The following is a 17,679-nucleotide window of genomic DNA, read 5'->3' on the forward strand; positions in this document are numbered from 1 at the left end:
AGGCTCTGTGCATGTATTGTCAGATTCTACTTAAGTATTTCATTTATTTCAGTGACTACAAGAGTTATTGTGCTTTTAATTTTGATTTCCTAAAGTATATAGAAAAAAAACAGGAAAAGACTTTTGTATGTTTAGTGCCATTTCTAAACTTATTAAAAGGATTTGTCCTTGTAGCTCCCTTGGGAATCAGTTAAGCTTTCTAAAATGGGCATGTGCACTGTGCCCTGTCACATAGATTTGTGAGAATTAAGTGCAGTAAGTGCATAATGTTTTTAGCCCAGAACTGATACAGAGATTCAACAAATAATAAGTGTTATTATTATTATTATTATTAACAGTATAGTGTAAGGTTTCCCTTCCTCTTATCCCACCTCTGAAGCATCTATCTCTAGCAAGGTGAACAGAGTCCATTCCTTTCCTCTTCCTCTCCTGTCACCTTGCCCCTCAGATTTCCCTAAGTCACCTCCCTCTTGCTAGCTCCGCCCTCCACAAACCCGCCTTCCTGATAGCCCCGCCTCTGCCCCTCCCACTCCTCCCGCAGCCCTCCCCGCGTTCCCCAGCACAGCCCTTGCTCAGCGGGGCTGGAAGCTCATGGTGTAATTTCGTGGGATAGTGGCAAAGCCCACAAGTTTGGGGGACACGTCAATGTCTTGGGGCAGCTGAGGGGACTTGAGGCAGAAGTTCTGCAAGATGGTGGTGAGGAAGAGAAAGAGCTCCATTCTAGCCAGACCTTCTCCGAAACAGTACCGCTTTCCTGAAGAGACAGAATGGGAGGGCTGGAGGTGAGGCCTGCTCTCACTGCTCCCTTCTCCACTACCCACCACCAACTGCATTCTCCCAGAGAGCAGGGACTGAGAAACTTTCAGAGACATCTCTAACCCTCCCTGAGCATCAGTTTCTCTTGTACATGGGATAGGGGTGAGCTATCCCAAGCTGTAGCAATGGGAAATTTAGGTGCCCCTTCCTTCCAAGCACAGACCCAGATATGGCTGCCGGGCTCTCATCTCCTCCCAAGGAATCTCAAGAATCTAAATGACTTTGGACAAATATCTGACTCACTAAGGACTTTGATTTTCCCCATCTGTGAAATGGATACAATCATCCCTTTCCAGTTGCCTGGACACAGGTACTTGGTAGTCATGGGGTTTGCAGCTGGTTGGCTCTAGAGTAGATCTTAGAGGGACTTTCAAGCTGGAGACAGACCCCAGGCTACAGCTTAGAGACGGGATGTGGGATGAAGGAGGCCTGGTTGGTGGGAGCGGTGGCTTAGCAGCAAGCAGACCGGGGTCTCTTACCGATGGAGAAGGGCACAAAAGCATCACTCTTCTTAAACTGGCCCTTCTCATCCAGGAAGTGCTGGGGGTGGAAGTCTCGGGGGTGGGAAAAGAACTTGGGGTCTCTCAGCACAGAGCCCAGCATAGGGAACACTTCAGTGCCCTGGTGAGGAGGAGAGGGGCATTTGATAAGGTGGAGTGGGGGCAGGGTGTGCTGAAAGCACATGGAGGTTGGAGGGACAATGCGGGTGCCCTGAGTGATAAGAAATGGGAGGCGGGGGAGCGTGGGTCCCCTGGGGACATGAGACTCAGGTCTCTGAGCCAGGAAGCTTGGCAGACATGGGGGTTCATGTCTCTTGAGAAGGGAAGTTGGAGGAGAACGGGTTCTGTGTCTCTTAGGACAGAAGGTGTGGGGGACCCACAGTTCATGTCTCTCAAGGCAGGAGGTTGAGAGGACATGGGGGTTCATGCTCTCTGGGACTGGGATTGAGAGACATCAGGTTTGTGTTTCTCTAGGCAGGATGTTTGGGGGACATGAGATCCATGTCCTTGAGGGAGGAGGTCTAGACATGAAGTTCATGTCTCTTGAGAGAGGAAGTTTGGGGGTATGAGGTTCATATTCCCTATGAAAAGAGCTCTGGGGGAGACACGGGATTCAGGAATCTCTGAGGGGAATGAAGGGACATGGTGATTGGAACAGTGTTTGATTGAAGCAATGGGACAGGGGCTGGGAAGCTTCTAAGAGAATAGGTTGCTGGGTCACAGGGATCAGGTTGGAGGTCCCCCAAGGTGGGACAGGAAGATACCTTGGGGAGGAAGAACTCCCGAAACTTGGTGTCCTTGGTGACTCTGCGGGCCAGTCCCATGGGGATCATGTCTCCAAATCTTTGGATCTCATGGATCACCGCCTCTGTGTAGGGCATCTTGGCCCTGTCCTCAAACTTGGGCTGCCGGTTCTTGCCAATCACCTGGTCAATCTCCTCATGGATTTTGGCTGTGGGAGGAGGGGGAAGGTATTTAAGTATCTGGGGTCTCGGGGCAGTGATGATAGTCCAAATAGGTACATCCATGTGTGCCATGGACTTAGACCATTCAAAACAGATGTTGGCCATTCGCATTGTTGGTGCAGCATCCTGTTCACCCGGTTGTGCCAGAATCATGAGTAGGCATAAGGGAGGAGTTTGGGGAATGGTTTGGAGAGCAGGCAGTGGATATACATTTGACCCAGGGTGGAAGCTATTTACCAATCCGTTCAGATATTTTCAATACTTGAACACCTAGTGAAACTTGGCTGGTGCTCATCAGCAGAATATCACCTAGTCTCCGGATAACAGGGTATGTCTGAGGCTTCAGGGATCTGGGGAAGGTGGGGATGTTGCAGTGGGCTCAGAGGAAGTTTGAGGGCCTGTGGCTGCCACTTTGTTGCCCCCCACCCTGCAGCCTTACCCTCCACATCTGGGTGCTTCATGAGCAGCAGGAAGCCATACCGCAGGGTCGTGCTGACTGTCTCAGTGCCCGCAAAGAAGAGGTTCAGTGTGGTCACCACCAGGTTCTTCAAGTAGAACTCTGTGTCGGGGTTGTTCTGCTCCTATAGGGAGAGAGGGCTTCAGGCCAAGCCCACTCCCCTCAGGGCTCTCAGGGCCCTTCTGGGGTCTTTCTCTTTGGACCCTCTCTCTTAGATCCAGACCAGAGGTGGGAGGAGGGACTTGGTTCTACGAGCTCTTTGTTCAGGCTGCTGGCTCTGCCCAAAATGCCCTTCCCACACTCCTTACCCACCTGCCTATCTGTCCTTTACTCTTCAAGAACACTTTTTTTATGGTGGGGATATTGAGAAGGAGAGGAATAGAGTCAGTGAGTGCATGGTACCGAATTGTTCGCTATTATGGTTGGCACACACAGGTCCTGCCCATGGGCAGGGGCTCGGTAGAGGGAGCAGCCATAGTTATTATACTTGGGATTGTGAGGATGTTTGGGGTGTACCTCCTGCATGCGGATGAGGAAGGAGTCGATGAAGTCCCGCGGGGAGTTGGGATCTAGCGTGCGTTGGTTCTGCTCCACCTTCTTGGCTATGAAGTCCTCCAGACCTTTCAGATCCTTAAATGCCTGTTGCTGTGGTCCTGGCAGGTATTTCATCACTGAATAAAACATCTCATAGAGCTGAGGATGGGGAGAGAAGAAAGGACAGGAAGGACAGCTCTCAGCAGGCAGGTCTTGATAGGAGTGGGACCTTTCTCATGGCAAGGAAAGCACTGAATTAAAGGCCTCCATCCAGATGTTAAGGATTTATATGGGGCTGATGGGAGGAGATATCTAAGTTTTCACATGAGTTAAGTGTGAGAACCCCTATCCCAGCATGTTGGAGAGATGGTTTGGGACACATCCAGATATTCAGGTGAGGTTGCATTGGGAAACTCCTGTCCAGGTGTTTACCTATTTATTTCTGACTGATATGAAGGGGAGGTAGGTACCTGTTTAGGTCTCTAGATATCAAGTAGGCTCAGTTGGAGACAACTATCCAGATATTTAGAGGCTATGGAATAGTGATTTCTATACAGGTATTGAGGTATTAAAGTGTGGCAGGTATGCAAGTGTTGAGGTGGGGGAAATACCTGTTCATGTGTTTCAAATATTCACACTGGGCTGGAGGGGAGCACTGCTGTAAGTGTTTGAGTGAGCTGCATTGAGGAACATAATTTGGGTGTTTGGGGAACCATCTATCCAGATGTTTACATGTTTAGAGGCCTTCTTGGTTGGCGTATCTGTCCAGATGTTCAGATATTTCAGTGGGCTCTGAAGAAGTACTTATCTAGGTAGCCCAGTAGGCTGGTTTGGGACACCTGTGTAATACTCAAATGATTTTGGCAGACTGTATTTTATAGCACCAGGTGTTCATGTATTCAGGACATGGACAGAGGTGGTCACTTGTTCAGGTGTTAAGGTATTAAGATGAAAAGATGGAATGTCTTGACAGGGAGCCAGTTCTAGATATTAAGATAGGTAGGGTGGGGGCACATGCCAAGGAGGAAGGCTGGGCTTATAACAGCTATCATGCCTGCAGGCTGTTTTTTGTATGTTTGGTTTGGGTTTTGGATTTTTTGGTGGGAGAAACATCTGTTGAGATATCCAGGTGTCCTTGGAAATGGGGTATTCTGGTGTAGCTGTTCCATTGTCCAAGAGTGGTTTTGATGGAACCCTATCTGGGAGAGGAAGGGAGTTTGGGGTACCTGTCTCCATGTGAGGAAGCAATTGGAGGGTTGTAGTAGGGTGTTGTAGAGACAGACTGGGACGGGTTACCTGACCCATAGATGTAGCTATGAACTGGAAGCTTCCCAGCATCATACGCAGCAGTGACAGGAACTCTTTGTTCTCATAGTCAAAGCGGTCCCCAAAGACAATGGAGCTGATAACATTGGACACTGTCCGGCTCAGGAAGAAGGTGGGATCAATGAAGGCGCCTAGGGAAGGGAATGGGGTTGAGGAGAAACAGGTATCTGGGGGAGCATCCACTAGGCAGTCTGACACCAGTCCAAGAATTGGAGGAAAGCACCAGGGTGATGAGACAAGCTCCCAGCACAAGGCCCTAGAGCCAGGAGCCTGGACTCCTTCCCCCAGTCCAGTCAGTCTCCTTCCAGGACCAGAAAGTGCACATATCCACGTGAATGCTCCTGCTCCTTCTCCCTCATTCCCTCCTGGCTCACCATGCGTGTCCCGGAGGGCCTCGATGAGGAAGCCCACTTCCTCCTGGATGCGCTCCTCGATGCCGCGCTTGCCCACACCAAAGTCCCGCAGCGTGGTGATGGAGAAGCGCCGGAGCTGCTTGGCTCGTTCGCCATTGCTGAACGCCACACCTGGGGAGGGGGGGGGAAAGGGGGTCAACCGTGGGAGACAGAGAGAGATTCAACTCAAAGTCAGAGACATACTGAAAGAGAAGGCGACCTAGTTGGAAGAAAAGAGTCGGAAGGAGAGAGGCAAGTCAGATGCCCAGAGAAACAGAGATTTGGACAGACATAAAGACAGAGAAAGAAGTAAGGGAGGGCCAGAGGGAGGTGACATCTGTGGATATCTGAGAGGTGGCAATAAAAATCCTGAAGGATCCTAACACTGAGCTGGGGAAAGAAGAAAATAGGGAGAGAGAACAAAGAAGGTCGGGAGAGAGGAAAGACTGTTTCCAGAGACAGAGGCATGGGTGTGAAGCAGAAACAGAGTGAGATTCTCACACAGAAGAGGAAAAGAGTAGAGGGAGGATGAAGGGAGGGGAAGCACAGAAGCTTAGAGGGAGAAAAAGACAAGGACGTGGAGGTGGACTGACCACAGTTCTGAGGCAGAAATCCCAAGAGCTCCTCAAAGACATACAGAAAGAAGAGGCATATCTGAGAGAGAACAGGGACATGGGGCCAAGAAGCAGGGGACATAGAGACGCAGGCACTCAGGGTCAAGTTAGAGAAGACCAAGGAGAAGGGACAATAAGCAGGGACAGGGACAGAGGGGAGCAGGGGGAGAACTCGGCCTCAGCCTTGGGTGGGAGGGTGAGTCAAGAGAACAGTGGGGAAACTGAGGCCATCAAGTGTTCCTGACCACATGCCCCCATCCCGAGCCCCTCACCATAGCCTTTGAAGAGCCAGTGGAAGGTGGCCTGCTCTCCTCGCCCGCCGAATTCCTCAGCCTGGTCCACCAGCGCCTCCTTCACGGCCTCGTGTCCACACAGCACCACAATGCGCCGCGGCCCCAGGTGGACCGTGAACACGGGGCCATAGCGCTCGCTGATCTAACCAAAGTGAGAGTGCTTAGAGGGAGCAGCCCCACTGGGAACTGGCCCTGTGCCCAGACCTCACCCATTGCATGCATTTCCCCCAGGTTCTGGCACTCAAGGGGCAGGTATCCCAGGATCTACTCTTTCCTGCCTAGGACCCTGCTGCCCCATCTTTACAATTCCACTTTCCTAAGACTCCCATCCAACCTTGCCCGCCCCCTGCCACAATGCCCCAGCTCAATTAGGCAGGCCCCCAGCCCCACCCCCTTCCACCACCCCTGCCTCAAGGTACCTTCATGAGAGAGTTGTACATTTGCTGTGTGTTCAGCTGCAGGTAATTCCCGATGAAGGGCAATGGGGTGGGTCCTGGAGGGAGATTCCCCCGGAGCTTCCTCTGCCTCCAGGCAGACATCAAGACCATTATTGTCAGGCAGGTGAGCAAAGCCACCAGAAGGAGCCCTGAGGCCAGCATGATGGCAGTGGGAGTGACAGATCGCTGGGGTGGTTTGCCTTTATACCACTTGAACAAGAAGGGCGGACTTTGATTCTAATTATGTAATTGTGCCATTTCACCTCCAGCTACACCCTCCTGGGCTCACCACAGAACTTGAGACACAGCCAGCAAGGCAGGAGAAGGGGACCCAAAGGAGATTAACAGGGAGAGGGCCCCAAGACAGAATGTGTCACGCCTCAAGGGAGTCCACCCCAGGGCTGCAGACTTGGTGAGACATAGATTCCAGAACTGAAGAGTTTATAATATTTGCATGGGGAGCCCCCTGAGCTTTGGATTTAGGATCTCAGAGTGAGAACAGACCCCAACATGTACGTTTTGAGGTCTCCAGAGTGAAGAATCCAATATCTGGGTTTGAGGATGAGATTCCAGGGACTCAATTTGAGGGTATTGGGGCAAGGGAGGACCCCTGGCTGTGATGAGGGTTCCTGGGAGAAGTATATGGGAATCCAGCACGATCAGGGAATGAGCACTTGACCCAAACTTTGACCTGCCTTTGTTTTGGACACAGTGTCACCTCGGGTACCCAGAATCCTCACTGGGGCCTCAGAGAAAGGTCAGGATCAGTGTCATGGCCTGTCTGTGGTTGGGAAAGGGGTAGAAGTCCAGAGCCACATTCAAGTGGAACTTTCCTTAGGAAAGAAGAGAAACTCATGGTCTTCCCCCTTGCATCTGTCTCCTTCTATCTCTGTCTCAAAAATAAATAAACGTTTAAAATTTTTTCTTAACAAAAAAAAAAAAAAAAAAGACTAACTCATAGTCTCAGTGGCAGAGAGACTGGGCAGAACTTGAAAATAGTAATGACATCCACCAATACGGTGCCAAAAAGCCCAGCTGTCTCAAAGGGTGTGATTTACAGAAAGCCGCACTGGCCCTACCCAGGTCCCTGGGGGAGCTTACTAAGTTCATCATTTCCATGTTGGTTTAGGAGAGAGCCGGGCCCTGGATGCTGAAAGTGGTTGTGAGGACAGATGGTGGCCCTGCTGTCCTGTCCTCGGTGACCTTCTTCCTTAACAAGAGGGTGCTCCCCTTTGGTGAGCACTAACTATGAAGAGGCAGTGTGCAAACTGTGATCTCATGGAATCCTTCTGGCAGTGGGGTTCCATCATAGCATCTTCATTTTGCTCTTCAGAAGAACAAGCCTCCCTACAGCCACCTGCTGGAAGTCACACAGGTGGCAGGTAGGCAACTGGGATTTGAACCCTGTCCATTCCTTCCTCCATTGACTGGCCTAGCCCACCCTGAAGGCCAAGTGGAGACCAAGTCTAGCAATGGGTGGCATGGAGACTAGCATCAGTGTTGGACGCAGAGATACAGTGGCAGGCTCTGTTTTCAATCCTAGACGCTAGGATTGAAAACAGGTTGGCCCTGAACTTGATATCAGGAGATCGTTAACAGAGCCATGTCTGGTGCCAGGAGGGTCTGAGAGCAGGCCCAGGTGGCCATCGGGGTGGCTTCAGGGTGGCATCATGCAGCTCTGGGGTTGGTCCCAGCAGACTCTGACATGAGCACCATGTGGGTGCTGGACTGGTCTTCAGTGGGCCTGAGAGGGGCCCCGATGAGCACAAGGCAACATCTGATAGCTGGACCCCCTGCTCAGATGCTAGCCCTAACCTTAGAGGAGTGCAGGTGCATGAGGTTGGCACTCTCAGTACTGGTATGTTGCTCTAGGCCCCTGAGCCAGAGTCCTATGAGGGAGGGAACAAGGGGCAGAGAACAAAGCAGAAAGAGGAATGTTGTTTGTTGGCTCTAAAGGGAGCACAGGAGGGAAAGAGATTAGCAGAAGCCTGGCAAGTATGAGTCCCCCAATCCCAACCACCAGTCTCTACCTGGCCGGACTGCAAGCCTGCGCCCCCCACCACCACTTTCCCACTTTTTCTTGGCAAGGAGGGAGGTAGAATTTTGAGAGTTTGTTTCAGAATGAGGTTGGCACCAGTTAGGGCACTGAGTGTTCAGACGGCCTGTCATGAGCAGGGGAGAGAATCAGGTGCATGACAGGCAGAAGTACATCAGGAGAGAGAGGTCAAGTGAGATTGACCTTGTTGGTCACCCTGGAACTCGGAGTGAGGCCAGCATCTGTCATCACATGCCTTCTCCCCTAGAGGCAGGAGTGTGCCACGCCAGTGAGCAGGGGTCCCGGTATCAGCTTCCACAGTGAGGTAGTGGTGCACCCAGGAAAATCCCTTTCCCTTGCTGAGACTCAGTTTCCCTTTCTAGGCAATAGCACAGCAGTTAAGAGCATGGTTAAGGCATGGATTGGAATCCCTTGTCCCTTCTTTGTTGTGGGACCTTGAACAGGTCACCTCACCTCTCTGAGTCTCATGGGGCCAATAACAGGACCCACCTCTTAGCCTATTTTCAGAGGAGTCATGGGTTCATGCGTGTGAAGTACATGGCAGTGAGTGCCAACGAATGGTAGCTGTTCTGATTACTCCACAGAATGAAGGACATGAGTAAGGGGTTCTCTAAATCCCCTTCTGGATTTGATCTTTTCTGGTCTAAAGTTCTGAATACTTCTTCTTTGGGAAAAGAGAAAGGGAGAGAAAACCTTGTGGGAACCTGCCTGCCTTTCCTTCCTTGGCACAGCTGAGCCTTCCCCCCTGGGGCTGATAATAGGACATTGACCTTGGATGTGTGTGCAGACCAGTGTGCAGACCAGTGTGAATGCACACCAGCCCTTGTCTGTCTATGGGTAACTGAGTACATGCTTTGGGGTATGCCTGTTAAGGGATGTCTACACATATGTCTGTGTGTGCACCCTCATGTCTGACTGTGTGTTAATGCTGTATGTGCACGTACTACTGGTGACTGGGTATGGGCATGTGGATGGACACGTGTGTGTGTATTCGGGCACAGTGTGTAGGCACGTGGGTCACGCTGTGTGCACTTGTCTGAGATCTGCTTGTGCCTGTCTGTGTTTGCATTCAAACAATGCTGACCCGGCTCTGTCTCCCTTCTCTAAACACCAGCTGATTCCCTTATTTTTCAGGGTATTGCCTCGCTCAGTTTTCAAGGGTTACACTCAGCGGAAAAAGCCTGCATCGGACGCATGTGTCCTGAGAGCATTCTGAGGTGGGTCAACTCCTATTGCATGAACTCAAATATCCACTCAGAAAATTCTCTCCCATAGTCTCCCCCAGGCTCCTGAGCCATCAACACTTTTAAGACAGTCATCCAGGGGTGCTTGCGTGGCTCAGTCGGTTAAGTGTCCGACTTGGTCTCAGTTCATGTTCTCGCTGTTCGTGGGTTCCAGCCTCATGTCGGACTCTGTGCTGACAGCTCAGAGCCTGGAGCCTGCTTCCCATTCTGTGTCTCCCCCTCCCTCTGCTCCTCCCCCACTCGTTCTCTCTCTCTCTCTCTCTCTCTCAAAAAAGAATAAACATTTTAAAAACATATTAAAAAATTTCCAGACAGTCATCCAACCAGTGCTCAGTCAACCCACCACTCCATGACGCCTGTGCTGAGGGATGCTGAGGACACTAAGGTGACCAAGACAGACTGTGCCCCACCCTCATGGAACTGTCATGCCACAAGGGAGACAGAGCAGCTACAAGTCAGTGAAGCTCAGAACACACAGGGCTGGGGTGAGAAGTCACAGACAGAGGAGTCATGGTGGGGATGGGGAAGACAGAGGAGTCAGGGCAAGGTTGGGGGAGACAGACAGAGGGGTCAGGGCAGGATTGGGTGGCACAGGTGTCTGTAGGGGCCCAGAAGTGGTACCTGTTTCAACCTTGTCAACTCAGGCTGAGTCACCTGAGGGCAAAGTAGGGATTTTTCAGGGCAGGATAGGGAGAGTAGAGAGGGAGAATTGTGGGCAGAGGAATCCAAGTGCCAAGGCAGTGGAGCATGGTCGGGTGCTGTTAGGGTGGAAGGATCTGGGGCCCTGCGCACTGATGAGGCTGTAGCCATCAGCAGGGGTCAGACCTGCTGGACCTTATGTGACTTGGTGGGGAGCTGGACCGTGTCCTAAGATGATGGGGAGCCCCAGGAGGGGTGTAGGCAGGGGAAGAAGATGGTTAAATTTGTGTTTCAGAGGGATTGTTCAGGTTTTTGGAGAAGCTGAGACTATAGATGGAGAGACATAGAAGTAGCTTCTATAGGCTCCAGGTGACAGAGGACAGGGCCATGAGCATGGGGAGGAGGCATGGGCTGGAGAAAGATATGGAAGGACAAACGAATTCTTCCTTGGTTATGTGGTGGTTGTGTGGGGTGAGGTGGGGGTAGAGCCCAGTGTGGGGGTAGGGGGGAGTGTCATGCATTGGTTTGGGGACACAGATCAGGAGCAGGTTTGAGGCAGGAGACATGTTGGGGAACTGGGCACAATCCCTGCTTCTAGGGATTTCTTAGACTGGTGAGAGAGCAGATCCGGATAAACCAAAATCTTCAATGATCCCATTAGTATTCATTAACAGTTATTTGTGATAATTTACTACTTGGGGTTGAGGATTGGGAGTGCTTCCTAGAGGCGGTGTCGTTTGAACTGGGTCTTGCAGGATGAGCTCACAGGTGGGGGAGGAGAGGAGGGCAGGGCAGAGAGAGCCTCACAAGCCAGGCTTGGCCATGTGAGATGGTGGGACAGAGCAGACGTCTGTGACCGCTACACCCCCTGCTCCCTCTGCCATCCTCATCAATCAACTTTCTGCCCTCTACCCCCAGCCTGACCCAAACTCCAGAAAACCTGGCTCACGGTCACAAGTGTGCCTGAAATCTATGACCCTCTCCCAAAGGAGATTGTTTGTTTAATTGAAGTAAAGGGGCCCCTTGGCTCTTTCAGTCAGTAGAGCGTATGGCTCTTGATCTTGGGGTTGTGATTTCAAGCCCCACACTGGGTGTAAAGTTTATATGTATATATACATTTATACATATATATAAATTTATATGTATGTGTATATATGTATATGTATATATGTATATGCATATATGTAAGTAAATAAATCAAGAAAATACTTATTTAAAAAATTAACCCTTTTAATGAAAACAGTTCATAGCAGTTAGTACAATTTACTACATTCACAGAGGTGAGAAATGAACCACCTCTCACTAGTTCCAAAACATTTCCAAGTGAAAATCTTAGGTAAGCCTTCTTGGTTTAAATTTATTTTTTCAATGTTTGTTTTTGAGAGACAGAGAGAGAGAGACAGAGCATAAGGTGTGTGTGGGGGGGGGGGGTGCAAACAGAGAGGGAGACACAGAATCCGAAGCAAGCTCTAGGGCCGAGCTGTCAGCACAGAGCCCAACATGGAGCTCAAATTCATGAACTGAGAGATCATGTCCTGAGCCAAAGTCAGACACTTAACAGATTGAGCCACCAGGTGCCCCTTCTTGGTTTAAATCTAAATGCTAGTACTGCTGACAATGATAGCATTCCGTGAGCCTATGATCTGACCCTGTGAAGCTCTTTATGGGCATCTTATTCAAGTCCTCACTGCAAGCCTGTGAGGTTGGGTTTATCATGCCCAGTTTGCAGATGAGTTAAGTAAGGCCCAAAGAAGTGGAAATGAGTTGTTTTGGGCTCCATGGCTGATCAGGGTAGAGCCTGGGCCTGGCCTTATGTTGACTCTAGATTTCATGCTCTTAACCCCACTCTGGGCTGCCAATCCCCACATTTTTTCTTTATGAGACATCAGAAAACTGTTGCTGATAATCCTGTGGTTCTTGAAAAACTTCCCTGTAAGCCTAAAACCAAAGAATCCAAATGTTAAACTAATAAAAGTAAAACCGGTCTTTCAATAGGAGGGAGGCTTGACCTTCAGCTTCTTTGGGACATTAACCAAAGACTGGGTAACCAGTGTCACACAGTGAAGGGGAGAATGAGTAGAACAAGGTGTTTGATCAGAGACTGAAGTGTTTGTGTTCAGGTTTCAGATGGCCGCCAGGATCAGGGTGGGCTGCGGGAGTGTGGCTGAAATGGCATCAAGGGAAGGCCAAGGAGAAGGAGAAAGTCAAGGTGCTTTCTGTCTGGTTGCTGGGACAGCTCTTGCCAAAGGCCACTCTCATGCCTTCTTGTAGAAGCAGGGCTGCTCTTGGAGGAGAGAGAGGGAGAAAGTTTGAGAGAAGACAGAGCCAAAGGAGACAGATTCAAAAAAAGGGAAGGGTTTTCCTAAGAGGGTGGAGGGCTATACTCTAGAGGTGCTGTGGGGAGTTTCTGACTCTGGTCATGGTTGAGTAGCTCCTACTGGATCAAGCATCCTGAAAATAACAGCCACCAACTCAGAATAAAATGTTTAAAAACAAATGAAAAGAAACAACAACAACAACAACTCCCCGTGCAGCCACTCTGGAAACAGTATGGAGGTTCCTCTCAAAAAAATAAAAATAGAACGACCCTACGACCCAGCAATTGTATGACTAGGCATTTATCCAAGGGATACAGGTGTGCTGTTTCGAAGGGACACATGCACCCCAATGTTTATAGCAGCACTATCAACAATAGCCAAAGTATGGAAAGAGACCAAATGTCCATCAATGGATGAATGGATAAAGAAGATGTGGTATAACCATTCACAAAAATAAACTCAAAATGGATAAAGGACCTGATTGTGAGACAAGAAACCATCAGAACCCTAGAGGAGAAAGCAGGAAAAGACTTCTCTGACCTCAGCCGTAGCAATTTCTTACCTGACACATCCCCAAAGGCAAGGGAATTAAAAGCAAAAATGAACTACTGGGACCTCATGAAGATAAAAAGCTTCTGCACAGCAAAGGAAACAATCAACAAAACTAAAAGTCAACCAACAGAATGGGAAAAGATATTTGCAAATGACATATCGGACAAAGGGCTAGAATCCAAAATCTATAAAGAGCTCACCAAACTCCGCACCCGAAAAACAAATAACCCAGTGAAGAAATGGGCAGAAAACATGAACAGACACTTCTCTAAAGAAGACATCCGGATGGCCAACAGGCACATGAAAAGATGATCAACGTCCCTCCTCATCAGGGAAATACAAATCAAAACCACTCTCAGATATCACCTCGCGCCAGTCAGAGTGGCCAAAATGAACAAACCAGGAGACTATAGATGCTGGAGAGGATGTGGAGAAACGGGAACCCTCTTGCACTGTTGGTGGGAATGCAAACTGGTGCAGCCACTCTGGAAAACAGTGTGGAGGTTCCTCAGAAAATTAAAAATAGACCTACCCTATGACCCAGCAATAGCACTGCTAGGAATTTACCCAAGGGATACAGGAGTACTGATGCATAGTACTGATGCACTTGTACTCCAATGTTTATAGCAGCACTCTCAACAATAGCCAAATTATGGAAAGAGCCCAAATGTCCATCAACTGATGAATACATAAAGAAATTGTGGTTTATATACACAATGGAGTACTACGTGGCAATGAGAAAGAATGAAATATGGCCCTTTGTAGCAACGTGGATGGAACTGGAGAGTGTTATGTTAAGTGAAATAAGCCATACAGAGAAAGATACCATATGTTTTCACTCTTATGTGGATCCTGAGAAACTTAACAGAAACCCATGGGGGAGGGGAAGGGGAAAAAAAAGAGGTTAGAGTGGGAGAGAGCCAAAGCATAAGAGACTCTTAAAAACTGAGAACAAATTGAAGGTTGATGGGGGATGGGAGGGAGGGGAGGGTGGGTGATGGGTATTGAGGAGGGCACCTTTTGGGATGAGCACTGGGTGTTGCATGGAAACCAATTTGACAATAAATTTCATATATTGAAAAAAAAGAACACTGAGAATCAATGAAAATAAACTAATCAATATCAGGAATGCTTATAACAGTGAAAAATAAATATCAAACTAGTCCATAAAAAAAAAAAAAGAAGATGTGGTATATATATATACAATGGAGTATTACTCGGCAATCAAAAAGAATGAAATCTTGCCATTTGCAACTACTTGGGTGGACCTGGAGGGTATTATACTAAGCAAACTTAGTCAGAGAAAGACAAATATCATATAACTTCACTCATATGAGACTTTAAGAGACAAAAAAGATGAACATAAGGGAAGGGAAACAAAAATAATATAAAAACAGGGAGGGGGACAAAACATAAGAGACTCTTAAATATGGAGAACAGAGGGTTACTGGAGGGGTTGTGGGAGGCAGGATGGGCTAAATGGGTAAGGGGCATTAAGGAATCTACTGCTGAAATCATTGTTGCTCTATATGCTAACTAATTTGGATGTAAATTTTATAAATAAATAAATAAATAAATAAATAAATAAATAAATAAATACAATTCCCTGACATCACTGGAGAGTGAATCAAAGCAGGCAGATACTGAATGGGGTCATAAGAAGGGAATGTCCTATTATTAAAGCTTTTGGTCTGAAGGCAGGTGGGGACCGTGCCTTGAGGATGGCTGAAACCCAGGCAGAAGCTTTATTAAGTTTTCTGAGTTGAAGGACCAGAGGACAGAACGCAGGATGATTATAGAGCCTGGTGGTAGCAGTGATAGAATCTCAGAAAGGAAAGATCTAGAGTCGGCGGGGGGGACCCCCACATTCTATATACATGCATACCATGTTTTCTTGCACTTCACAGATACAGCATATTTTCCAAATGGAAGGTTCATGGCAATCCTGTCTGGAATAAGTCTATTGTGCCATTTTTTCCAATAGCATGAGCTTATTTTGTACCTCTGTGTCACATTTTGATAATTCTCACAATATTTCAAGACCGTTTATTATTGTTATATTTGCTCTGTTGACCTGCGATTAGTGACCTTTGCTGATACTATTTTAACTGTTTGAGGGGGCCACAAACTGTGCCCATATAAGACAGCAAACTTAATTGATACATGTTATGTGTGTGTCCTGAGTGCTCCACCGACAGGTTGTTTCCCTGTCTGTCTCCCACCCCTGGGCCTCCCTATTTGCTGAGACAAAATATTGAAATTAGGCCAATTAAGGGGCACCTGGGTGGCTCAGTCGGTTAAGTATCCAACTTCGGCTCAGGTCATGATCTAGCAGTTCATAGGTTCGAGACCCACATCAGGCTCTGTATTGTCAGCTCTGAGCCTGGAGCCTGCTTCGGATTCTGTGTCTCCCTCTCTCTCTGCCCCTCCCCCATTCACTCTTGGTCTCTCTCTCTCTCTGTCTCAAAAATAAATCAACATAGGGGCGCCTGGGTGGCTCAGTCGGTTGAGCGTCCGACTTCGGCTCAGGTCATGATCTCACGGTGCGTGAGTTCGAGCCCCACGTTGGGCTCTGTGCTGATAGCTCAGAGCCTGGAGCCTGCTTCGGATTCTGTGTCTCCCTCTCTCTCTCTGACCCTCCCCTGTTCATGCTGTCTCTCCCTGTCTCAAAAATAAAATAAACGTTAAAAAGTTTTTAAAAAAATAAATCAACATAAAAAAATTTTTTTGATTAGGCTAATAAATAACCTTACAATGGCTTCTAAGTGTTCAAGTGAAGGAAAAAGTCACACATCTCTCACTTCAAATCAAAAGCTAGAAATAATTAACCTCAGTGAGGAAGGCATGTCAAAAGCCAGCATAGTCCAAAAGCTCAGCCTCTTGTGCCAAACAGTTAGCCAAGTTGTTAACGCAAAGGAAAACTTTTGAAGGAAATTAAAAGTGCTACCCCAGTGAACATATGAATGATAAGAAAGCAAAGCAGTCTTATTGCCATTTAAAAACATTTTTTTTAAGTTTATTTATTTTTGAGAGAGAGACAGAGTGAGAGAGGAGGAGGGGAAGAGAGAGAGGGAGACACAGAATCTGCAGCAGGCTCCAGGCTCCGAGCTGTCAGCACAGAGCCCGACGTGGGGCTTGAACCCATGAACCGTGAGATCATGACCCGAGCCAAAGTCAGACACTCAACCGACTGAGCCACCCAGGCACCCCCCAAAAAATTTTTTTTTAAAAAAGAAAGAAGGAAAAAAAGAAAGGAAGAGAAGATATATAATATGCACCCCTATGTTTATTGCAGTGTTATTTACAATAGCCAAGATTTGGAAGCATCCCAAGTGTCCATTGACTGATGAATGGATAAAGAAGATGTGGTATGTATATGTACAATGGAATTTTACTCATCCATAAAAAAAGAATGAAATCTTTCCGTTTGCAACAATGTGGATGGAGCTAGGGAGTATTACGCTAAGTGAAATAAGTCAGTCAAAGAAAGGCAAATACCGTAATTTCACTCAAATGTGGAATTTGAGAAACAAAACAAATGAACAAAGAAAAAAGAGCAAACCAAAAAACAGACTCCTAACTATAGAGAACAAATTGATGGTCACCAGAAGGGAGGTGGGTGGGGGGATGGATGAAACAGGTGAAGGGGATCGAGAGTACACTTACCATGATGAGCACTGAGGAATGTATAGAATTGTTGAATCACTATATTGTACACCTGAAGCTAATATAACACTGTATGTTCATTATACTGGAATTTTAAAATAAATAAGAATAAGAATTTGTCCAAACATTTAAGAAATATATAAGAACAATTGAGGGGGAGCGGAATATGCTTACAGAAAATACAAAAAGAACCAAGGCTTCTCAACTTATTGACAAAAACTTGCAAAAGCTTACAAGAAAGGGAAATTTCAACTGAATATTTGTCATGAGAATAGTTGCCAAGAAAATCTATGACAATATATTAAGTCAGGTACTGAAATACATAGATGGAATAATGTTCAAAGCCAAATGGGTTTACTGCAGGAAAATATGCCACTTCACAGCCACAGAAAAGCTAAAATAGAAAGACCAGGGGCGCCTGGGTGGCTCAGTCAGTTAAGCGTCCGACTTCAGCTCAGGTCATGATCTTGCGGTCCGTGAGTTCAAGCCCCGTGTCGGGCTCTGTGCTGACCGCTCAGAGCCTGGAGCCTGCTTCAGATTCTGTGTCTCTCTCTCTCTCTGACCCTCCCCCATTCACGCTCTGTCTCTGTCTCAAAAATAAATAAACGTTAAAAAAAATTAAAAAAAAAAAAAAAGAAAGACCAGGCACACCCAAGGATTGCCATTGGTGTGGAACAATAAGAAGTTTCACACCTTGCTCTTGGAGTTGTACAGTAGCACAGTCTCTTTAGGAAACTGGCTGTTTACTGAAATTAAACATATGTCTAACCAGTGAGGAAGCAAAACCTTGGTACATACCCAAATGTGATGAGGGCACATGTAACTACTAGGATGTTTACAGAGAGTTGGCCAAAATAGCCAAACAGTGGA

General features: G+C 47.7%; 1 protein-coding gene across 1 annotated transcript; it reads right to left on the reverse strand.

Annotated features, from left to right (window-relative positions):
* Window positions 1–295: 295 nt before the first annotated feature.
* Window positions 296–7,542, reverse strand: LOC122208294 (cytochrome P450 2A13). Its single transcript, XM_042919198.1, has 10 exons — window positions 7,436–7,542; window positions 6,317–6,544; window positions 5,877–6,039; window positions 4,973–5,122; window positions 4,569–4,729; window positions 3,255–3,431; window positions 2,721–2,862; window positions 2,081–2,268; window positions 1,296–1,437; window positions 296–754 (listed from the first exon to the last, which is right to left on the reverse strand). Exons 1-10 carry the CDS (start codon window positions 7,451–7,453, stop codon window positions 573–575), a joined length of 1,551 nt encoding a protein of 516 aa, XP_042775132.1. The 5' UTR covers window positions 7,454–7,542; the 3' UTR covers window positions 296–572.
* Window positions 7,543–17,679: the final 10,137 nt, after the last annotated feature.

This window comes from Panthera leo, chromosome E2 (assembly GCF_018350215.1).
Source record: "Panthera leo isolate Ple1 chromosome E2, P.leo_Ple1_pat1.1, whole genome shotgun sequence".
Taxonomy (NCBI): domain Eukaryota; kingdom Metazoa; phylum Chordata; class Mammalia; order Carnivora; family Felidae; genus Panthera; species Panthera leo.

Excerpts from the sequence above, each read along its gene's own strand:
- LOC122208294 (XM_042919198.1), bottom strand. Across the intron at positions 6,040-6,316 it reads TGTACAACTCTCTCATGAAG|ATCAGCGAGCGCTATGGCCC; the intron begins GTACCTTGAGGC and ends CACTTTGGTTAG. Across the intron at positions 1,438-2,080 it reads GGGAGTTCTTCCTCCCCAAG|GGCACTGAAGTGTTCCCTAT; the intron begins GTATCTTCCTGT and ends CCTCCTCACCAG.